The 24,999-nt window shown below is 36.2% G+C and overlaps 2 protein-coding genes and 1 non-coding gene across 3 annotated transcripts; all 3 read right to left on the bottom strand.

The window, feature by feature from the left end:
- Nucleotides 1-645: 645 nt before the first annotated feature.
- LOC133033304 (eukaryotic translation initiation factor 4B3-like) lies at nucleotides 646-3,116 on the bottom strand. The gene is made up of 2 exons (XM_061108025.1): nucleotides 1,899-3,116; nucleotides 646-989 (listed from the first exon to the last, which is right to left on the bottom strand). The coding sequence occupies exons 1-2, from the start codon at nucleotides 3,014-3,016 to the stop codon at nucleotides 944-946; spliced, it is 1,164 nt and encodes a 387-aa protein (XP_060964008.1). The 5' UTR covers nucleotides 3,017-3,116; the 3' UTR covers nucleotides 646-943.
- Nucleotides 3,117-10,008: 6,892 nt separating this feature from the next.
- Nucleotides 10,009-10,115, bottom strand: LOC133033323 (small nucleolar RNA R71). Its single transcript, XR_009685579.1, has one exon. It is a non-coding gene; the product is annotated as a small nucleolar RNA R71 (small nucleolar RNA).
- Nucleotides 10,116-23,790: 13,675 nt separating this feature from the next.
- LOC115704427 (peptidyl-prolyl cis-trans isomerase) lies at nucleotides 23,791-24,750 on the bottom strand. Its single transcript, XM_030631634.2, has one exon. The coding sequence runs from the start codon at nucleotides 24,607-24,609 to the stop codon at nucleotides 24,091-24,093; it is 519 nt and encodes a 172-aa protein (XP_030487494.2). The 5' UTR covers nucleotides 24,610-24,750; the 3' UTR covers nucleotides 23,791-24,090.
- Between the last annotated feature and the right edge of the window lie 249 nt (nucleotides 24,751-24,999).

Below are 24,999 nucleotides of genomic sequence, written 5' to 3'. Positions count from 1 at the left end.
TATAGAAATTAAGCGAAACCGCCGAGAAAATTTGAAGTGGATCAAATCTTTTTTGTATCCATTATAAAATGAGTATACAATAATTTTATCAATTTATTCATATTCATTATAATCAGGACCACAGTAGTATTATCGATTGAGCTGGATTTAGTCCCCAAGTATATAAATTATTTAATTCGTCGGTTTTAATTTGAATTATCATTCTTTAAATAAAATGTTTATTAATTAAATTTATACAAATAGAGCATCCAGAGTTTTTCTTTTTTTCCTGAAAGTTTCCCAACTAAAGTTGAGAAACTAGTTAATATGCAGTTATGCACCATATGTCACCTGGATTGAGAAAATGTTAAGCTCTCTAATTGTTTAGCGCCCGCCACATAAAAAAAAAAACAATGTTTACAGGAGAAAATCAAAAGATAAATTACTTAATCTTAGAAAAAGGAAAAAAAGACTCAGTTACTTCAAAAGATAATCTCACTAACAAAACACAATAAGAATGTCGACCAAGACAGTTCTAAATCAAAAAAGCAAACCTCAATCATTTCATCAATCAAAATCATATAAACTCATGGGTTTGTCCAACAATGGAAAAGGTGAATCAAACCTCCAAATATGTCATTCAAGTATACAAAAAACACACTAATATGCACTCTTAACAAAAAATCATATAATTTGAAGACACCAATATAAATTATTAAGGTGACAAGTATTTCTCAATTCCACAATTTTATCAGCTCCAACACAAAGTACAAAGCAAGCCCTCGAGACAAAACTCCTATAACTAATTAAGCAGCCTACCAAAATTGTCAAATACCAGTTCAATGTTATATGTGACAGCCAAATATATAGAGAACAAACAAATAAACAGCAGTCTCAGGGAATCCACAGATCTAACAACTTCAATTTTTTTCCTTTTTTTTTTTCTGGCAATTGGCAAATGCCCTCAATTATCTTCAGCTGATGGGCCATCCTCCTCGCTCTTCTCAGCACTGCACCCCAGAGAAATAAAGTTAGTTTATCGTGTATAAATCATATGACAAACAATTAGTTTCTTTAAATGATTCACACAATTCTAAACCAAAACAATAGAACCAACAATTTTATGGGCTCATCTCAAATAAAATTCTACAGTATATCTTCCAAATGAATCCCCTGAATTTCATTGCAAATCGCAAGCTTTCAGTGACACAAAGTTATAGTACTTTGATAGTACCTTTTAATCCACAAACAGAATAATGTATCTACTTACAGACATAAGACATGAAAAGTTTTATATATATTCTCTTGAAGGCAAGAGAGGGGGTAGAGGGGTCCTGTCGGGTTAGATTCATAACAACAAGCAACCACATTTCTTTCCTTGGAAGAGGCCAAGAAAGCTCAGAAAGTACCACAAACTAACACATAGAAAAGTGTAATAATTACTTTGCAAGATTCTTTGCTTAAGTTATAATTTAAATTGCAACAGTTCATAAACATAACAAGTATTAATGCCTGCCAAGTCTTCAAAGAAGGTGATAGAGGAGAAACTCAACAATCAACAAACTTTCCCAAAAGAAAATTTTCTAACATGAATAAAAAGGTATGGGAGATGAAAAAACTAGAGCCGAAAGAGTACCAAAATCAGAAAGTCCAAAACCTCTGTTAAGCCAATAAAAAGTAAAGCATTTGCCTATGCGAATCATGATAATGAATCTGATTTTACGTCATCAACAATCAATATTCATATTAAGAACTAAAACATAATCTAGCAACAGTGAATTTTATCAGCAATCAATCTATTTAACTTTTTATATCATCATTCATCATGCAAGGAAACGATCAAAGTATCAACCTTGCCGAATTTCACAAAGTAAAAAGTAAAAACTAGAGCGTATTTTCACATAGCTGACAATACAAACCTTTGGGAACCAGTATCCTCCTCCGTGTCAGGCTTCCTCCAACTCTTCTCAATGCGGTCATCAGATCGCCCATTCCCGATTCCAAAACTCCTTTTCCCAAATGAAGATCCACCCTCTGGCTTCTCATTCACCTCCTTAAGCTTCAACGATTCAAGCTGCTCATCGATCTTTTTCCAGTCCTGCCCTTTTTCAGCCAAAACCTCCTCTCTCGGCCTGGCCTCTCCAAAAGGGTTTGAGCCCTTTGGCTTCGTCACAATAGCCGCCCCAGTTCCCGTCACAGAACCAGGCGAGCCTCCATCACTAACCACGGGCAGCGTTCGCGGCTGCAAATTCAACCTTGGCCTCCCTCCACCCACAATCCCACCTTCATTCCCAGTTACACCACTACTCTCCTCCCTTCTCTTACCCCAGAAGTCCCCATCTGCACCACCACCATTGGAGGTGAATCCAACTTTTCTCTCTCTCTCAAACCCACCACCGCTCGACCCAAATCTTCGTCCCTCGGACGGCACAAAGCTCTTATTTGTGACCCAGCTATCCGAATCATCGGCTTTCGATTGAGAATCGGGAAAGAACCCTCTTCTTTCTCTTCTCTCGCCTCTATCGAAATCATTACCACCCCCAAACGATTTCTTCGTCGATGCCCAATTGTCGGCCTCATCAGCCCGAGAAGGCCCCGAATCCCTAGGCGCATCCTTACCAAACCCATTGCTGTTCCTATCAGAACTCTTCCACCTCGAATTCGACGAGTCGTCGCCGTTCCTATCACCTCGATCAAACGACCTAAAGCCGCTATGACGGGCCCTTTCAATCTCTTCGGCGGTACGCTCGCGAGGGCCTTTAGGGAGTGCCATGCGGTCTTCATGGGTTAAACCCGCAGGCGCAGTGGGTTGGGCAACTGGTTTGGGGCCTCCATAGGTGGTGAACTCGGCTAGGGAAAGAGTCTGACCTTTCTTTTTCTTAGGCTTCGCGGTGGCGGCGGCAGAAAGCGAAGGGAAATCATGAAGAGGTTCCATGGCTGCCTTCTTCTCCTGCTCCTTAAGAAGTTCTGCATCTTGCTCCTCCGAGTCTAGGGCCCAAGCCCCGGGTTTGGACCATGGAGAGACTGTTGCCGCCATAGTTTCTCGCTCTGTTCTCTCTCTCTCTCTCTAAAGTCTCGTTCTCTACAGCACTCTAGATATCTTCCTTTCTATGCAAAAGGGGTTGCGTTAGTTGGCAGCTTAGGGGAATATATAGCAAGCAAGCAAGTGGAATTGGATTTGATCCAACGGTGGACTCACTCTACAGATTTTCCTTCTATGGAATTTTCTTAGATTCGATTTAAATGGACGGATGTGATCGTGTCTTGATGACTGGCGCCTTTCTGTGTTGGTTTAGGGCTACCAATATTTGAGATTAGTTCTTCTTTAAAATGATAATAATAATAATAATAAATAAATAAAAAAAGATTATGATTAGTTTTTGGGAAAGAAAAAGATACTAATATTTTGGTCGTTATTGCTGAAAAAAAAATATATATATTTTGGTGGTTATCTCATACAAATTGCTGTATTAATGTTTTGGTTAATTTTCTATTAAAACCTATATATTTTTTTAGGTTAATTAGGATTGTTGCCCCTAAGCTTTGACATGTATCAAATCATGCTCTGAACTTTTAAAATCGTTAAAAATACCCCTGAACTATTGAAATTGTTAGATTAAAGACTTTTGTCAAACTTCATTCAATTTTATTATTTCAAAGATTGTTTATGTATTAAATAAATTATACTCCCAAACTTTGATATATACCAAATCATGTCCCTCGAACTTTAACATGTATTAAATTATGTCTTCTGAACTTTCATCCATGTTAAACTTTTTTACTAAAATTGAAAAAAAAAATATTTAAATCCAACAATCTCAATAGTTCAAAGGGCATTTTTAACGACCTTAAAAGTTCAGGAGGCATGATTTGGTATATGTCAAAGTTCAGGGGCAAATAATTAGAAAAAAGTAATCAAAACACTAAATTTTGACTAAATTGTCATTTTAGAAAAAATATATTTTTTTTATTTATAATTTTTTAAAAATATATTTATATTTTTACTTTTTAATTAATAAAATAAAAATAAAGGAGTTAGGAGAAGAAAAGGTGTGACAATCTAAAAATACCTCTATTTATTTATTTTTTAAATTTTTTTATTCTACTTAAAATTCTCTCTCTTTAATTTTCACTTTCTTATATTCTTTTTTATTCTACTTTATTTAATTAGAGACCATTAATTTTGTATAATACATTATTAATTAATTAATTTTTTTAAGAAAAATAAACTATATGATTGTATATGATAACTAATAATCCAGTTAATTAATTTATAACAGTTTGATAGACTTATGTATAAAAGTGAGTATTAACCGACTATTGTTTAATTTATTTTATGTACAAAACAAACTTACTAAGAAAGATTTTAATGATAGGTTTAAATATAGTAGTGACTACAAGTGAGCTACTATGATAACAATTGTTTTCAAGGTATTTCTTTGTGTACTTTTTTTATATAAGAAATTGTATGATGAGTTTCTTTTCTAGAATTCTTTAGACTAGTTCTGCAAATAGGTTTATTATTTTTTTCAATAAATATATTTTTAAAAAATTATACATAAAAATATGTTTGAAATTATTTAGTATGATTTTATTGTTCAATTAATATTTATATATGTAATTTAAATTTTTATAAATAATTGTACGTGAAACACGTCCTGTTTACTTCTAAACAACTAAAATTAACATTGTTAAATCAATTATTTTTCTTAGAATATTCTTATTTTATTGTTTATTAAAATATAACTTATATAATTATTTAAAAGTTCTAAAAAACTAAGGACACGTGAAATACAATTTGTCAATAATAAGACAAAGTCACCTTACACGACATGTCAACTGTCAAGAATCCTAAAGCAATCAAGCAAAACTGTCAATCAAGAATAAGCAAAAGGAGTTAAGCAGGCCATCAAGACCTTGGTCGACCATGTTTGGCTGGCCAAGGGAAGCTAGTAGGCCAGCCAAGGGAAGCTTGTAGGCCGGCCAAGTCTTGAGAACAAGCTGGCCAACCAAGAACGGCTGTCAGACTAAAGAGGTCTGTTCAACCAAGGAGGCCTAGCCTTTGCAAGGAAAGTTGACCAGCCAAGCTGAACAATGAAGATGTGTAGAAAAAGGCTGGTTGGACCATACCTGGTTGACCCATGGAAGGACACATGCCGACCAAGCCCTAAAAATAAGGCTGGCTGGCCAACTTGTGCAAACAACTCTGAACAGGCTGAATGAATTGCGAGACAGGTCCAACAACCCACAAAGATAGGGATATTCCCTCAAGATATTAGTCTTATATTCTAGGGATTGAACTATTATTTTTTGTAATTTAAATAATAGATAAAAAAAATGTTAATGTCCCTATTTTAAAGGAATATCTTTACCTATTTTAATGAGAATCTCTTGTAAGCCCTACACTATAAAAAGGCATTAGATCACTCTATTGGGGGCAAAGTCATTCTACATGCACTAGGGGGGCTCCATTAAGCTTCTCACACGCCTAAAGCCTCCTTCTCTCTCAATTCTCACATTCTATCAATGTTAAGTCAACTCTTCATAAGTTCTTCACAAGATCTCACCAATTCTTTATCTGTAACACTTGTTCTCACAATTGTAATACTGAAGAGAGCCATAGCTAGAAATTATAAAGTCTAGGCCTGTAATCTGCATGGTATTATCTCAAGAGTCAATATAACAAAAAAGGGAGGTCATTACTCGTTTATCAAGAGGACCGAACCTCTATAAATTCGTGTGTTATTTTTACTATTCAATATTGTTATTTACACGTGGTGATAATCAGAACCTAATAAGGCTCCGCAATCAGCTGACCAAATTTTGAGTCAACAAGTATCAAGGAGATGGACGAAGTATCCATTTTGTATCTATTGAGATAGGAGCTATGACCTTAGCGACTGAAAAAAAAAAAAAAAAAAAAAAAAAAAGAAGGAAATTTAGATGACCTTTCAGGTGTGGTATTCAACTAGAATTATTAGGGTAATGAAGTTTCTATTGGAATGGAAATAAGACTGATAAGCTTACCGAAATGTTTGAAAATAAAAGATGTTTTCCTAGATGAGAAGAGTGAGTTTAAATTTATTTCATGTAGGATATTAGACCATGTGATGTATTGTTAAGAGAATGAGGTACGTTGTTACATTTTAAAGAATTAATTATCTTGTGTGAGTGAGGTTAATCTCTCTAGTGCGTATAGAGAGCAGAGAGTAAACATATATGGGTTGTTTTATTGGATGACCGAAAGTATTGGGTTACTTTATTAAGTAACAGTGAAAGTGATAGAGTTATTACTCTATAAACCCGTTGTAGGGTTAATATGGTTATCTTATTAAAAAATAGAAAATAATTAGTTACTAAATTAAGTAATAATGATTATTGGTTATCTTATTAGATAACAAAGTAGGTAGTTTTATTAAATAGCGAACTATATAATTGGATCTGTTTACTGAGATTTTCAAAAAATAAATATTTGAAAACTAAAGAAATAATAAAATACACAAACTAACTAGATGAAGATTTTTACGTGGTTTAGGTGTTAATTAAACTTAGTCCACGAGTCAGTCTATTAGCCTCTTAAGGGCGTGTTTGATGTGTTTATAATATTTTTACACGAAACCCTAACTGGGTGTTCTTAGTTTCTCTTAAAGAAGATGAAGACTTAAAACAATATTGGCAGAGCTTCGATTATTTTGGTTGTGATCTCCCTTTCATATAGAAATAGAAAAGTATTTATAGGCTAAGGGCGGGTATGGACATGCCCATGACCCGCGTAGGGTTTCTACTAAAAGCCCACTAATGGGGTGAATTACATGCAAGAGAGAGCTGACTATTAGGCCCAGTGGCGGAACCAGCCCTTAGTCTTAGGAGGGGCCTAAGTATGTTGATTTTTTTTAGCATAAGGATAAAGATTTTTTGTTCTTTTTTAGCACAAATATGAAGAATTTAGTACATTGAGAGCATAGGGTAAATTTATAGTATACCCCTTAAGGGGTTGTATTTGTTTTAGCATTCAGGACAACTTTTAGTCAAATATTTTTCCATAATTGCGTACATTACAACTATATAGGATCACTTATAAATTTTTAGAAAATTTCGAATAGTATATAGTGTAAAAAATAAGGTTTAAATATTTAGTTGAACACACGACTGTTTTTTCTTATACGTGTGGTAAATAACTGTTTGAGCTTTATTTTCGGTACTGTAAACTATTTAAATTTTTTTTGAAAATTTTATATATGGTCCTAAATAAGTACATCCTATGCGATTATGAAAAAAAAAATGGACTAAAAACTTTTGGGTGATTCTACAATGCACCCCCTTAAAAGGGGTGCACTAATGCACCCTTACCTATTTCGACATTTAGAAAAAATTTTAAATCTAATTTTTTTTCATATTCATATTCGTTTACGTTATAGTTATTTAAGATATCCTATAAAATTGTGAGAAATTCGGAATAATTTACAATATAGAAAGTAGTGTTCAAACAATCTATTTCACACGCGTATAAAATAAAATAGTCACGCGTGCAACATACTTTTTGAATCCTATTTTCGGCGTGTTAAATTTTTTCAAACTTCTTAAAATTTTATAGGATATCTTAAATAGCAATAACGTACACGAGAGAAAAAATTTGACTAAAAAATTATTTAGATTCTAAAACAGATATAGTGCATCAATACATTCATTTAAAAGGGGGTGTATTGTACAATTTTCCAAAACTTTTTTAGATGCCGAAATAGATAACACGTCTACTAGAACGACCCCTTAAAGGTCGTTTCTAGAGCATACTTTGATATTTAAATTTATTGAGAAATAAATTTTTTAAAATTAGAAAAAGAACTTTCAAAAGAAAAAAAAAATCAAAAAGAGTGAACTATAAAATGTATAGGATGCAAATGATATTGATACAATTCTAAACAAAATTGTTTTAATATAAAAGCATAAATAATCATTGGCCCATTTATGAGCTTTTGAGTTTTGAAATAGTCAATTTTTTATCAAGAAATATATATTTTAAAAAAAGCAATTAATATAGAGAGCCTATAAATATATGTATATACATTTAAAAATCAAAATGTGAGGAGGGGCCATGGCCCCTGCAGCCAGCAACATAGTTCCGCCATTGATTAGGCCCTCTGGAAATAATTGTGCTCGTGCATGCTGCAACTAGACAATTGGGAGCCATTGTACGTTGTGGACACGTGTTACCCCAAGGTTTAACCTTTAAAAGTAGAGGGCACGTGTCACCAAAAGGTTTCACCTTTAAAAGTAGAGGTCTGGTATAATCGTTTTGCAAAAAGGTGCATGAGGTGTGCACACTATTATGCCTGGACACAGGGGATAAGATCTAATTCTGTGTCTGAAAAAGCAAAACTGTCACTACGCGATCTAGATTACACCAAAGGTACATGTCTGCGACACTCTTGGGTGGTCAGTCTTCACGATAGGCCCTTCGAGTACCCATTCGGGTATTAGTTGAGTAGGCTTCTGCATTTAGACTATCCCAGGTCTTTAAGAGGCAATATGTCTTCTGTACCTGGGAAACTGAGATAAGGTAAGGTGGACTTCTACTTATCTCTTAGTCTTGACTTCTTCCCGATTCAATGAAGCTTCTTCATGATAGGAGTGTAGTGGGGGATTTCAATTAGCAAGATTATGAGGTTAATATATTCCTTTATATGCCACATGTCACTTGTTAGGAACCACAGGTAACATTTACCCCCAAGCTTTTGGGACTCTTTGAGTTGCGAGAGCTTGGAGTCTTCTTCCAACTCTTGGAGATAGGTCTTGGACACATGTTGATTGTTGGGATCACGGATGTATCCTTTGAGCTATCATCAATTAAATGACTAAAAATTAAAAGTACCATGGATGTGGCATGCATGTGGCACCTTTAATACATTTGTTGATGGCACGCGCATGCAAGGGGCACATCTCTTGGAATATGCTATAATAATAGCAGTTCGATTGAAATGACCTCTCTTTTAATGAGCACGATACTTGAGGCATGTAATGACAAAAAAATAAGTGCCATGGGCAAGTTTTAAATGCCATCTTTTTAACTTCCCATCTATCGGATCAAATTGTGCTTTTTTTAAGAAAAGATCTGGACTGTCCATTTCAAATCGCAAGGATTTAGCCCAGAGTATAAATGGATTCGTCAAACCCATTTTCCTTTTTTCACCATCTCAGACTTTCAAAATTCTTTGCTTTCAAACTTCAAACCAGAGCCTTATTTTCTAGAAAACTTCAACCTCATCGTCTTCAGTAGTGAATGGAAGAGATATTCGACTACTTGATTCAGTATTTAGCACAATAAGTTTTCGGCGTCATTGCTGGGGATTGAAATTAAAAATTGTGTATTATCAACTATATTGCAATTTATTTCTAGTTTGGGGTTCTAATCTTACTTGAGTGGGTTGTATTTTTCTTTTTCAGGATTCACTCTAGTACATGAACGAGTACCAAGAATTCATTAATCTTGAAGTATTTCTTATTGATCCTAAAATAGAGCGCACATTCTGAGAAATAAGAAGAGCACAACAATGAGCACAAGGGGAAATAAAAAGTATGGATAACTAAGGAGATAGACAGCGAGTTCAAAGAAGGTGGGCCCCTAACAATGGTCAAAATACATCGATCATGGCAGATGATAGAGATCAAAGCATTCAACAATATGTAGCCCCTCTTTTCAATGAGCTCAATCCGGGCATCGTGAGGCCAAAAATTCAGGCACCACAGTTTGAATTGAAGCCAGTTATGTTCCAAATGCTTCAAACTATGAGACAGTTTAGTGGCGCACCCACCGTAGATCCTCACCTTCATCTTCGTCTATTTATGGAGGTGAGTGATTCTTTCAAATTGCCCAGAGTTATGGAGGATGCCTTGAGGTTGAAGTTGTTTCCCTATTCTTTAAGAGATCAAGCCCGAGCTTGGTTGAACTCCTTGCCCTCTACATCAGTTACAACCTGGCAAGAATTAGCAGAGTAATTTTTGATGAAGTATTTTCTGCCCACTAAGAATGCTAAGCTCCGAAAGGAGATATCTTCCTTCCAATAATTTGAAGATGACTCTTTGTACGAGGCATGGGAGAGGTTCAAGGAGTTGTTGCAGAAATTTCCTCACCATGGCATTCCTCATTGCATCCAAATAGAAACATTTTACAACAGTCTCAACGCTCATACTCGAATGGTGGTTGATGCTTCGACAAATGGAACTTTACTTGCTAAGTCCTATAAATAGGCCTATGACATTATTGAGAGAATTGCCAATAACAATTACCAGTGGCCTACTACTAGAGCACATTTAGGGAAGAAAGTTGCTAGTATTATTGAGGTTGATGCCATCACCTCTTTGGCTGCCCAAGTAGCTTCTATGTCAAATATGCTGAAAACTATGAGCATAGGTCAACAAATGAATCAAATAATGTTTCATCATTTGCTTTTATTTTTCATTACTCAAGGACGAACAATACTCTAAGTTTGGAGTGTGATAACTCTATGGTATAGAGTTATTTTTATTGGCTTTAAACTTGATTTATTTTATGGGTTTTGTGCCCTAAATTAAACTCATTTCAATATAATCGGATTTACTAATTAGAAAAAGATCAGAAATCATTTTATGTTGCATGGTTCACATGATTTATTTCATGATTATAGTTAATGTATAAATTCTATTAAGTCCAGAACATGAATATATATATATATATATTTGTTCATGATTATAGTGTCGTCAGCACAGTGGAATATAATCATGATTGTATGTTCAAAACTTTAATTCCCACGATTTATCAGTTCACTAGATTTAGACTACATGATAATTGGCGATAAGTTATACTTACACCTCTGATAAGTGTTATGTCCTTTCTAGAGCATTGACAAAGTTTACCAGTATCGGATGTATGGAGTATACATTGGAAGGGACCGATATTGATCTTGGATAAGATGTCATAAACTTACTGTTATATCTTTCTAAGTAAATAGCAATGGTTGATCTTAGATCTATGGATCTTAATCCTGATATGGTTAGGTTCAGCTTAGTTGTATTATTATGTTCTTTAAGTTGTTCGCGAAGCTAACCAATGGTTCTGGCGGATATTTACATCTTCGGAACATGGTAGTTCAATTGACTGGGAACGCTGATCATAAATATAGAATTTATAGCTTCTATAAGTATTTAGAAGTAAAACAATGATTTCCTTCGAGCTTGGCTGAATAGAAATAAATGATTGAGGCCTCTACTCAATAATTATATTAGTTTACTAAAATATCATTTATAGGTAGCTAAGTGTTTTAAGGATAAAATACATTGAATGGTAGAACGGTAATTTTGTCCCTTTCAATGTATCTATAGAGGATCTTTGACTATTAGGATTGTAACAATGGATAATCCTAACGTATCTATATTTTGGTACATATAGAGTGTTCTATATAATTGAGAGTGTATTCAATTCCAAATCTATAGTAAAGCAAGGCGGAATTAATAAGTTAGGGAATTTAGTTAGTAAATTCTAGATCTACTTATTGGAAGCTCGGTTATATAGGACCATGGTCCCCTCACTAGTTGAGATAATACTGCTTGATGACTCAGTTAATTAGTTTAAATTTATCAATTATAATTCTAAAATTAGACTATGTCTTATTTATGAATTTTCACTAAACAATGACTTAATTGTGAAGAAAAGAGGTTTTGGGGTTAATTTATTAATAAAGAGACTTTATATGATCTAATTAATAAATAATATAAATAACAGTTTTATTTGATAATGAATTATAATTATTAAATAAATATTTTTGGCATTTATAGGATTGAATTAGAAAATATGGTATTATTGAAAGAAGAATAAGTGGCTGAAATAAAGTGGCAAATTTGTAACTAGAGAATGGTCCCTTAAGTGGTCAGCCATTAAGTGAATTTTGTCCAATATTTTATTCTTTTTAATCCATATAATTCAAACATAAGCCCTAGTTGAAACACTATATAAAGAACATGATGGTCTCTTCTCATCCAACTATTGCCTTCAACCTACCAAATCTAGTTTTCATTCTCTGACAACTAGTAGATGAGAGACACCTTCTATATAGTTTTCAAGACTCCTTCATTGTTCTTCATACTTGGGCGTAGAGTGATAGAGTGTCATGCCCACACATAGCAAGTCAAGAACTCAATCATAGTGAGTAAGACAATGGTAACCAAACCCGAAGGAGAGAAAGAAATTCAGGCTCAGATCTTGATAATACTCTGCGACCACTACTACAAAAATGAGTTTCAGTGACTCATCTTGAGTGACTCTATAAAGTTTTAGTGACACTTCACTGCGTGTCACTAATGTAGGTGACTGGAAAGGTAATATTTAGTGACACATCAGCACGTGTCACTAAAACTTTATAGAGATTCTCATTGCACGTCACTATAGACTTTTAGAGTCTCAAGTTGTCAGACTCTAAAAATAATAGCCACTCTCTCAAAGTGTCACTATATCTATTTTTATTTTTAAAATAAATTATTTTCCTAATATTCTCTTCTTTTTTTTTTTAAATATTCCATTTATATAATTTAAATGAATATAAATATTAATTTTAATAAATATAAATTATGATAATACACAAATTCATTTAAGCAATATAATTACATTCACATTATTAACAAACACAATAATTAACAATACAATCTGTTTACAAAATTAAACTAAAATAATAATATTTATTTACAATATGCAGATTTTTTCTATGAAAAAAATAAAACCAATAATAATAATGAAAAAGATAAAAAAATACATAGTAGTCAAGTGACTACAAACCCATAAAAAACCTATGAAGAAAAGAACAACAAAAATCAGAAAAATTATTCATTGTCAAAGAAAAAAAAAAATCAGAAAAATTATCCAAACCTAAAAGTTGTAGAATCTTCAATCGCCCACCACTCCAAACAGCCCAAATCGCCAACTCCAACAGCCACAATCATCTTCAATCTAAACATAGGATAGTGAAGCAAGAAGAAAAGAAAAGGGTTTCTTTGAGAAAAATAAATAGAGTGAGGTTCTTCTCTCCGGCGAGGGGTTCGTGGCAAGCGACATCGAGGAGACAAGGGAACCGAAGGGTGGAGACCATGGGCGTTTGGGGCAGTGGAGCAGTGGGAGTCGAAAGGACAGCTTCGTTCGTCATCATCGTGCGCAGGCGGTGGGAGGCCGGGAACGTTGCAGACTGTGGGAGGCTGGGAACGTCGCAGGTGGTGGGAGGCTGGGAACGTCGACGCAGTGGGAGGCCGGGAACGACGATCTCATCAGAAGCTTTCTTTTTCGTGTGTGTGTGAATCGCAGCCGTACAAAGAAATGCAATGAGAGAGAGAGAGAGAGAGAGAGAGAGAGAGAGAGAGAGAGAGAGAGAGAGAGAGAGAGAGAGAGAGAGAGAGAGAGAGAGAGAGAGAGAGAGAGAGAGAGAGAGAGTTTGGGTTTTCTAATTGTACTAGGGTTTGGGTTTTCATTTAGGCAAGAAAGAAAGAGGGTAAAATAAAAATATGCTGTCTTTTTCTATTTTATTTTTTTCAAAAAAGGCCATTCATTATTATTTATTATTATTAATTAAGTTTGGGAACATTTTCCAAGTACTCATTATTTTTTAAAAAATAATTAAAAAAAATAACTTTTAGTGACGCGCCAGACATGTTGGGATACATTTAACCAGTCGCAATTAGCGTGTCACTGTAGGTCAATAATTTTTTTTTTTAAAAAAAAATTATTTAAATTATGGAATTACCCTTTAGTGACACTTCATATTTTTAGTGACACACATTGTAAGATACTAATACCGAACGTTTAGAGTCTAATTGTGCATGTCACTAAAAATCAATTCTGAATCTTTAGTGACCCACACTTTTCTGCGTGTCACTAAATGTCTAAATTGTAGTAGTGGACAGAAAGGAACAAGGGTTAGAGATTTGAGCGGAATGAGTCATATTATTTCGGTGCAACCAATGTAAGGTTTTCTAATTTCTTATGCGTTTAATTTTATTGTTTTAGAGATATTCATATTTATGATGTTAATCAACATACTTGTTAGTAAATATAGATCCTGGTAAAATATTCCCAACAATATCATGAAAAGAGTAATGAAAGTGTGTTGTTTGTTAAGTTTGTTTAGTTCTTGTCTGCATTTTCTATTTAGTATGCTAGCTTTTGAGTCTTGTGAAATTATTATTTTTTTAGTTGCAGTTATTTAATTAGATGTCGTTTGTTTGTTGTTAAGAAAGAAGAGTTGAAGACTACTTAAGCCACTAAGGCTAGCTTAGTGGTGAGGGATGGATGGAAAAAAGGGAGAGGTCATGGGTTCGAACCCAAGACCTTTAAGCTACAACTTATTCATTGATTGTAAAATACCATTACGTTAGACTCAAAAAAAAAAAAAAAAGAGTCAAAGTGCCAAGGGAAAAGGAATGATGCGAGGTCAAATTGGGCATGAAAGTTAAAACTGGGATGAATTGTTGCTATAACAAATTTAGCATTCTGGCCAGTGACATGGACAAAGTGCAACAGAATTTTCTTTAGCTGAACCAGCGTAAAGGTGGTAGTCACTTAAATTTATGCCAACTTGCTGACATGAGAATAGGCGACTAAGGCTGGTGAGCCAAGAAAAAAAAAGGAAATGGACTTCTATTTTAGGGTATTGGTATGTACCCTAATGACCTAACAACTTAAAAATGAAGTACAATCACCATTAATGTAGTAAGTTGCCATTTTTGGAGAAGAATTAATTGCAGAAAGAAAAAGTACTGAAAATCAAGTATCTAAAAGAGGAAGTCAGTCGAGGAAAAAAGAGGAGGACACAAGCTTCATTAGTTTGAATTTCTATTCTTTTTCTTCTATTTTCTTCCTTTCTTTATATACTTGGAGTTTTTTGATTTGTAAAGACTAAGTAGCAACCATGGATGAACAAATTTTATTTTGGATTTTATTTACTAGTTTGAACATGAGCTAACATTCTTGAGACTTGAATGGCTATGAACCCCTATGTTTTGGTATGATTAATTTTAAGCATGATTTTAGTAATGTTGACTTTGTTCATTCAAGTAAGCTTACTATTTATTAATTATTATTACTTGGTCATGAGCTAAGTTAGATCTGGTTCTAGAAAGGCTAGATCTAGTAGTTACAACTTGGATGATGCAAGTGAATTCCTAGGTTTAGGTTTTGCTTAGTAAATAGAATAGGGATATTCAATTACCTTGCATAACTTAAGAATTGATGTTCAGTTGTTGTTCTGCAACCTAATTTGATATAGGAATATATTGAACTAAGTGGTAGTGAGTTTTAAAAAAATCTCATAAAAACAAGAAAAATTATGTTACTCTATGCAACTTTACTGAAGTAATGCTGAAAAAGATTTAGTTATTCAAGTTTATTATTCTATAGATACTTTTTCTTGTAGATAATTTTCCAATATTTGTTGTCTTAGTTCGAGTTTATTTTCATTGTCACCAATTTATTTTACTTTCATCAATCATATATATATATATATTTTATTTTTCTTTCAAAAGACCTTAAGTTGTTAATTAGTTGAGTTTATATTTATTTTAATTAGCAATCCACTTATCATTATATTATTTATTGTCGATTGCGTGCACTTGCTTATAAATACAATTTTCACAACAAAGTTCAACATGGTAGTTAACACCTAAGAAAATACTAATTTTGAGATTTTGCTGCCAAAATTAAAATTTGAAGATTAATTGCTAATTAGGTGAAACTATTTGAGATTTTGCGGCAATCTTTTTTTTTTTTTTTTTTTTTTTTAAGAAAAACGTATTTCATTAGTAGAATAAGTAAGACCTCACGGTCATTACATAATAAGTTTAACGGGATGGTAGATAGCGGGATATCACCAAATAACTTGTGGGTAAACGCCCACTTAGTCACATTATGGGCAACAAAATTACAAATCCTGCTAATATGAGAGAAAATACAACTCGAAAATAAAGAAAAGTGACTATTACAAAATGAGACCTAGTTTCCAATAACCCAATGAGACTCATTCCCATTAAGAGCATTGATGACTACCCTCAAGTCACTCTCCACGATGACCAACTTGGCATCAAAATCCAAAGCAGCAGAAACTATGTCTATTCTAGTAAGTATTTGCTTGTGCAATACTGTAATATTCATTAGGATTGAATCGATTGATAGGTAGAAGCAGACATAAGACATTGTTAGCTTACAAATATAGATCATTATAATGATTTGGTGTAAATTAATTCTGATTTATTAGTGTGATGTATCTGATTTGGGATCGTTATGTTTATTTTGGTCTAATTTGGTAGATCTGCTTTTAAGATCGTTATTCCCAAATCTTTTGGTTTTGCATGAAATTTAGAGTGGCAACACTACAAGACAAGAAAATATACAGAACAACCAGAACAGCTTATTGAGTTTCTCTCATGAGAAGATTGGAGTTTCCAATGACATGACTTTGTCCAGCTAGAGTTTTGTTCTAGTTGAGTGATTCAGTCAGTTCTTTGTTCGAGTTTTTTTAACGTTGTTTTAAGGTGGGAGTTCCCTTGTTACTTTTGTTTTCTCTTTTGATTCTTTTTTCTGAAAGTGCGATGGAGAACTCAGGGGGCCAAGGAGTAAGACAAGATGGAACGAATAATGACACAATGAATGAAGATATGGTGGAAAGTAACCAACAAGGTGGCCAACAACTGCCCCAAGACCCTACATTGAATGAGCCTACAGTACAGGGTGACCAACAACATTCCCAAGTACCTGAGGAGGGAGTTGCATTAAATGAAGTCTCAAATCCTGAAGTTAATGCAGTACCTTCTGAGGCACTAAGGAATGAAGAGGTAGAACATTTAAGACAGGATTTTCTTGAGTCTATGACACTGGAGTTAGAACCAGATTTTGAGATCAATGCTGAGATTGCCAGAACTGGGATTTTGGCAAGTTTTTTCGAAGGTAAAGGGGTGTCAAGATCTCGACTGAAAGGAATTTTGGAGCAGAAATGGAGGCTTAATGGACATTGGAGGTTCAAAACGTTACAACCAGGAATATGGGGGATTTTCTTTGATAAGGAGGAAGACTGTGTGTCTATCTTGGAGAAGAGGCCATGGCTGATAAACGGGAAACTCCTAATAATCCATGAATGGCCTGAACAGGGTGATTGGTCAAATGTGGACATGAACAAAGCGGTTTTCTGGGTTAAAGCTACGGGACTCCCAACCCCATACTTAAATGCCATGAATACGCCGCGAATTGCTGCAAAGGCGGGGGAGTACAAAGGATGCGATATCGTGGATCAAAGAGCTCTAGCAAGGAGAGGCTTTCTAAAATTCCAAGTGGAATTATCAACTAAGCATCAAGTGTCACCTGGGTTCTTCCTTGATATTTACAGGGGAAGGAAAGAGTGGATACAGTTTCAGTACTTCTGATTACCAAAATTCTGCTACAATTGTGGGCATATAGGTCATGACAAGAATGCTTGTTTTAGAGAAACTGTGTTTGCTTTTCCTCCGGAGGGTGCGGCAGTTCCGGCCTTCGGACCGTGGATAAGGGCGGAGTCGTCAGTCATAAGTTGCTTTAACACAAGGAATCAACTCAATTTTTTCAGAGAGGATGCGAGACATACTCAACCGCCGGTGAACAGATCTCTAACTCCGGCCAAGGAAGTTAAGGGAAAGGACAAAGGAAAGGGACTGCTCAAGGAGGATATCCCAAGGCAAGTACAGCAAACCAATGAGAATGGAAGACTCAAAAGGAAGGTAATCAGAGTCCAGGCAAAATCTCCAGGGGCTGGTTTTGGAAAGAATTTGAAAGTTGTCGACAATATCCTCAAAAAACCAGCAGGTATCAAGATACATGAGTTGACAAAAGATAAAGGTATACCTGAAGAGCTAAATCAAGGAAGGAGGACAAGGTCAGTTTCGCCTAGGGCCTTGAGGATTCACAACAAAGGGAAGTTAACAGCTGAAGAAACTGATAATGAGATCCTGAAGAAATATTCATCGAGACCCCCTCCTACTCAGCGTGATGAGAGAGTAATAACTACAATAATGGGCCATATGGGGCCTACTTATGAACAAATGATAGATAAACAACATAAAGAGCTGTGTAAGTCCAGAAATCCACACAAGCATCCTGAGCCCACTCACTTCCCATGGCCCATATATGCTGAAGAAATTGGGCTTGCTGAAGAACTTATGGGCCCTGCCCCAATAGACAAATTTGAACCGGCCTCAACTCTGTTCCATGACCCTGTTGATGTTTCAAACTTGGTTCACGAATGCACACAACTGAGGAAGAGGAAAGCAGGTTTGACATTGGTACCGTACGTACAGCGTACAGAATACAATACAAGAGAATTCTCTCAGGAACTTCTTGAAATGCCTGAGTTTGCACCTGGACCGATCGAAACTCCTTTCAAAATGGGTTCGGGACCATCTACTTCATCAACATCTCGTGGAGTAACAAAGAGAAGGCGTGGTGCAGGATCAAAGTCTACTCCAAGAACAAGGAGACAAGCCAAAAAGGAGAGTAATCACAGCGGTGATGTAGTTACAAACTTGGAGGATACCCTGAATTTAATTGAAGTTCCAGTGGAAAGTGATCAAAGCTTAGCTACGGGCGAGGAGACGGCCCTTATCAAGCCCCCAAACTCCAAATGAGGTTCCTTTCATGGAATTGTCGGGGCCTTGCGAGGGACCCGACAAGCCAAGCTTTAAGAGCTTGGGTGAGAAAGCATAAGCCGGAGTGTGTGTTTCTCATGGAGACTAAGGTGGATAAAGGAAAGATGGAATGGATGGCAAGAAGTTTGGGGTATGAAAGGACTGCAATTATCCCAGCCATAGGATTGGCAGGTGGTTTCTGTCTCTTTTGGAAGCATGAATTACAATTTACAATTTTGGAGCAAGATAACAATGTGTTTGAAGTAGCAATTAACGATTCCCAGGGACTTCCTGCTTGGAGACTCTTTGCGGTCTATGGACCTCCCTATGAGAGAGATAAAACCATTTTTTGGGAGATGTTAACCCACAAAGTAAATGCTTGCGATGGGCCTTGGGTAGTTATGGGGGATCTTAATTGTATTCTCAACAAGGAAGAAAAGATGGGAGGGAAAAAAGTGACAGCTTCAGATACTCGATGGCTAGAAGCTTTTCTTCAAGATACAGGAGGAGTAGATTTGAGATTCAAAGGATGCCAATTTACTTGGCAAAATAAGAGGTTTAATGGAGGTCTAATTAGAGAAAGATTGGACAGATGTATTGGGTCTTATGATTGGAGCTCGGCTTTTCCTTCTGCAGGAATATTAAACTTTCCAATCATGATTTCAGATCATGCCCCTATTTTGTTCGATACTTTCATGCTTAAAATTAAGGGCTTCATTCCTTTTCGATTTTATGATGCGTGGTCAAGGGAAGATACTTGTCGAGCTGAAATTTGCAAGGCTTGGCAGAGGGTGCCTCGGGGAGGAATAAAAAGTCTTTTGAAGAATTTTGATAACATCAGAAGGGCGCTTCAGAAGTGGAGAAAAGAGAAAGTGGGAGACATGGATCATCGTATCAGTGCCTTGGAAAGTAGGCTGCATTGGATTCAACGGCAACAAATTACTAAAGATTTTTGCAAGGAGGAATTCCTTATTCAAGAACAACTTCAAGAAACTTGGAGAAAGAAGGAGTCCATGTGGCGTCAAAAATCCCGTGAACTATGGTTAAAACTCGGGGATAGAAGTACAAAGTTCTTTCATTCAGCGGCTTCGATCAGAAGGAGGAGAAACCAAATTTGGCATCTCCAAGATAAGTATGGGAATATGAAGGATAACATCAGAGAAGTTTCAGGTATTATTAATGATTACTTCAAGGAGTTATTTGCTTCTGATAACCCTGAAATTCCTGTGGAGTTGGAGAATCTGTTCGACAGGAAAATAGATGAGACTCTCAATGAGGGGCTGACCAAAATTCCTTCTATCGAAGAAATTCGGGATACAGTTTTCAGTATTCATCCTTTAAAGTCTCCAGGTCCGGATGGTCTCCCGGGGTGTTTCTTCCGGAAGTATTGGGATGTGGTTGGAGACAGTGTGAGTGCGGCTGTTCAAGAAGTGTTCAGGTCTGGAATTGTTCATCAAGGATTAAACTTCACCTATATCTGTCTTATTCCGAAAGTTAATAATCCTTCAAGAATGGATCAATTCAGACCAATCAGTCTCTGTAATTTTCCTTATAAGATCATTGCAAAGATCCTAGCTAATAGGTTGAGACCGTATATGGAAAGTTTGATATCCCCTCTTCAATCAGCATTTATTCCGGGCCGATGGATCGCTGAATCGTCGATTCTAACTCAGGAGTTAGTTCATACTATCAGGAAGAAAAGGGGTGTGGGAGGCTTAATGGCTATCAAACTGGATATGCACAAGGCATATGATAGAATGGAGTGGGAATTTGTAAGGAAGGTCCTACAGGCAAATGGTTTTGACGCGAAGGCTGTAAAGCTTTTGATGTCGTGTATATCAGAAGTCTCATATTCAGTCTTGATGAATGGTACGCCTTTAAAGAAATTCAAGCCTCAAAGGGGTCTCCGTCAAGGAGATCCTTTGTCCCCATATATCTTTCTTCTTTGCCAGGAAGTCCTCTCAAAAATTATTCTCAGCCAACAAAACAGAGGGAAGATTCATGGTATTAGAATAGCAAGAAATGCTATTCCAATTTCACACCTCATGTTCGCCGATGATACAATTCTTTTTGCGAGAGCAAATTCAGAAGAGGCAACAAATTTAATGGGATGTCTTAATCTTTATGAGAAATGGTCTGGCCAAGTTTGTAGTAGAGCTAAATCCAGTGTGCTTTTCTCAAATAATCTGGCTTCAGACAAGAGGAAGGACATTTTGCAGAAACTCACAATCAAGCAATCGGATGGTGAAGAGAGACATTTAGGTAACCCCTTTGTGTTCAAGAGAAGGAAGAGGGAAAGCTTTTTGAAGTTGAGAGAGAGTATGCTACAGAAGCTTGAAGGTTGGAGAATGAGATTGTTGTCTTATGCTGGGAGATTGACTTTAATCAAGTCAGTTGCGTCTGCTATGCCAATATATGCGATGTCTACAAATAGAGTTCCAATCTCAATTTGTAGGGAATTGGATGCCTTGTTAAGAATGTATTGGTGGCAAGGGCAAGTTACTAAGGGAAGGTTCATGGCTCTAAAGGCGTGGGATTCAATTTGTCAACCGAAATCTTCAGGTGGTCTCGGGATTAGACGTTTTGAGGACGCAAATAGAGCCTTAATGGCAAAACTGACTTGGAGTATTGCTGAAGGAAGCAACAAGCCGTGGATAGTATGTTTGCTGGGCAAATATTGCAAGAATGAAAACTTCTGGACCGTGAAAAAGAAGAATAGCGATTCATATTTATGGAAATGTATTCTTGAAGTTCGAAACATTATTTTGAAGGGATCGTTGGCTATACCGGCTGGGGGGGAGTCCATTGACATCTGGAACCAACCTTGGATTCCTTGGTTGGAGTTCAATGATTTTAAAAGTTTGATGGGAAGTCTTAGAGCTCGGGGTTTTACTGCGAGAACTGTAGCAGATGTATCGATGGGTAATGATTGGAATGAGGAAATTGTGCTACAATTTTTTGGAAAGGAAGTTGGAGAAAAGATCTTAGAAATTCCTAGACTCCCTCTTCCTAACAAGGATCGATTAATTTGAAAAGGGAAGCATGATGGCAGTTTCTCAGTTAAAGGTGCATACTTGGTGGATCAAAACCTCAGGTTTCAAGATCAGCAGCCAGTTTGGAATTGGGTGTGGCATTCGGATCTTCATCCTAGAATTGCAATTTTACTTTGGCGAGTTCTTAGCAATGCTATCCCGGTAAAGGATCGTCTTCCTTTTATTGAAGACAAGGAGTGCGTTCTGTGTAGTAGTTACCAAGAGAGTTGTTTACACCTCTTCAGGGATTGCAGCTTGACAAAATCTATCTGGTTTTTAGGCAATTTTCCTCTGAGAGTGGAACATATTCCAGGGATCAACATGGTGGATTTTGTTAAGAATTTGGTTCTTGAAGTAAAGGCGGCTGGTGTGGGAAGGAAGGAAATCTTAACTTATCTTGGCTGTGTGATGGATCAAATTTGGATGACAAGAAACAATGTTTGTCGTCTTGGAGAAGTGGTGAAGATTGACGAGATAAGCAGAAGAGTAGGGAAGGCATTCGAGGAATATTCAAGGTTTTCTAATGGTGATGATTCAGAGATAACTCCCTGCTTCGTTAATAGATCTCTCGGTTGTCAAATGGTCTCAATGGATGTTGATTGGATGGTGTTTACGGATGCGTCCTGGCTCAGAGGGGAGGCAGGACTTACAGGACGTTGGAGTTCAAAATCAGTTTTTACCAAAGCTATCTCTGCTTTTGATGCAGAACTTAGTGCTATCCTTATGGCACTAAAGTGGGCTATTGAAGAGGAAAAGCAACAAATTCAGTTATTCTCGGATTGTCAAACCGCAATCCAAGCATTTGCTGTTAATCAATACCCCAAGGATTGGAGATCCCTCAACAAGTCTCTATCTATTTTGGATATTATAGTAGATTTAACCTTTGTAAGTTTCATAATATTAGTCGTGATGTTAATCTTTTAGCTGATAGTTTAGCAAAATCTGCTAGGATTTCTAGACAGTCTGCAGGTTTGGTTCAAGGGGAGGGTGATCCCCATGTGATCCCCAATTTTCTCATTTATTAATGAACTTCTGTTCTTTCAAAAAAAAACACTACAAGACAAGACAGTTCTTTCTAAAGAAATCTATAAATTGTGCATGCCACACCATAAGACCAGCAGATGTGCAAGTCAATTTTTTTTAATTCCTCGAATCCATTATCATATTATAAGGCCAACAAGTAATGTTTTTTATTCTATATTCCACTACTTAATAAGCTAGAGCTGGAGTGGGAATCAAGTTCTTTTCGTTTTAAATTTTAACATTATTTAGCAAACATAAGGCAATAGAGAAACTTTTATTCCATTTACTTTTAGGAACTCAATTCCATAATAGACACCACAAAAACAACCAAAAATAAACTATAAACCCAATAAACGAATATGGTTAAGCTTCACTACAAGGAAAAAAAAAAACCAATCCACAAACCTATCCAAATATATGGAAACTACAATACTCTAGTCCTTAAACGAAATAGAGGCAAGAGTCTGAAATAGAAAAATAGGCTATTTGGACCTATGGTCATTTTAGGACACACCAAATGCAATGTAAAAAATTTAAGCAAAATATCCCCATGAAAATCACATGCAGAAATGAAAATGAAAGGACTCCATATAGAAAAGATTAAAACCACACAAACACTATAGATTTTTTAATTTATTGGGACATGGAATGGCCACAAACAACCCATTATGCACATTACTGACCCACACTAGAGGTCCCATCATAGCACATGGAGCATGAACCCTCCCACAGCGATGGGGGCTCGCCACATCTCTAATAACATTGGCTATAAATCGTACCACCAACAATGGTGGAGCCTTAATAAAGCATACATATTACTAAAAAAAAATTACTATTTTCTTAGAACAGATTCAAACAGCTTAGGACAACAACACCATTCACCCGTATTCAATATCAAAGTAAACACAACCAATCGTCCTACCAACACTAAAATTGCCTTCAAATACTTCGTAGGTTAGCTTAGAAAGAATGAACTTGCTCAAATTTTGGTACCAAATTAACTTATTTAGCTTGGTTTGAGATCATAAAAGAATATAAATAGAACCCATTTTCAATCGTGAATCATACCCTTATCAACCACAGAACAGAGCAAAGCATATAACAGAAAGGACCTATTTTCTTTTTTTTATTTAAGATAACGGTAATAAAAGTCTCAGAACCACCAGACCCAGATAACATAGAGAGCAAGAAACGAAAGAAAAAGAAAAAGAAAAGAGAACAGTATTCATGTGGTCTCAGTAAGAGAACCCGTTACCGCCATAGTCACATCCCATAAACCTAAAACAAGATAGGGAGATAAAAAAAGAAAAGAGAAAGACCATTACTATGCTGAAATTAACTATTTGCTGAAAAGACCGACCCACAATAGACTTTGTTTAGACCTCCATGGCTGAGAAATCTAAGGGAGCTGTCCACAGTCAGCGATGGTCACTGGCCTAGAGGTCCTACCACTGCTGGAGCCGACCTTCTCGATGGCCTTCACAATATCCATACCTTCAACGACTTTGCCGAAAACAACGTGCTTTCCATCGAGCCACTCAGTCTTGGATGTACAGATGAAGAACTGAGATCCGTTGGTGTTAGGACCAGCATTAGCCATGGAGAGAATGCCGGGACCAGTGTGCTTCTTAACGAAGTTCTCATCGGTGAACTTGGAGCCGTAGATCGACTCACCTCCGGTACCATTTCCAGCGGTGAAATCACCTCCCTGGCACATGAAATCGGGAATCACACGGTGGAAGGCGGATCCCTTGTAGTGCAAGGGCTTTCCGCTCTTTCCAACTCCCTTCTCTCCGGTGCAGAGAGCACGGAAGTTCTCAGCGGTGCGGGGAACGACATCGGCGTAGAGCTCCATGACGATCCTTCCGGCTGGTGCGCCACCGATCGCCATATCAAAGAAGACCTTAGGGTTTGCCATTGAAAGATTAAGGGTTTAGCTTTACTTGGAAAATTGTTTTCAGTGAAAATGAAAGAGATCAGAGTTGCTAGGGTAAGGGCCTAGGGTGCGTGGACGAAGACTTATATAGCGGTCACCGCTGCGAATATCTATGGGGGTTTGATTTTCAACCGTTGAATTAAGACACGTGGCAATATCGTAAGCAAGTTGATTCAACCGTGGTTGGGTTTGAATTGTTAACTAGGGTTAGGTTTTAGGATCCGAGGGGTAAAGATGGGTATATGCTTTTGTCGCTGTTTGATTGGATAAGAGCCTTCATGGGTACAAATTGAGATAAACCGACGTCGTTTAGGAAATAGTGGTCGACTCCTTCCTCGGCCATTTGGGTAAAAAAAAAATTAATAATTTCAT

Source organism: Cannabis sativa, unplaced genomic scaffold (genome assembly GCF_029168945.1).
Source record: "Cannabis sativa cultivar Pink pepper isolate KNU-18-1 unplaced genomic scaffold, ASM2916894v1 Contig3, whole genome shotgun sequence".
Taxonomy (NCBI): Eukaryota; Viridiplantae; Streptophyta; class Magnoliopsida; order Rosales; family Cannabaceae; genus Cannabis; species Cannabis sativa.
The sequence above is the reverse complement of the archived record's forward strand: the minus strand, read 5'-3'. Positions and strand labels throughout refer to the sequence as shown.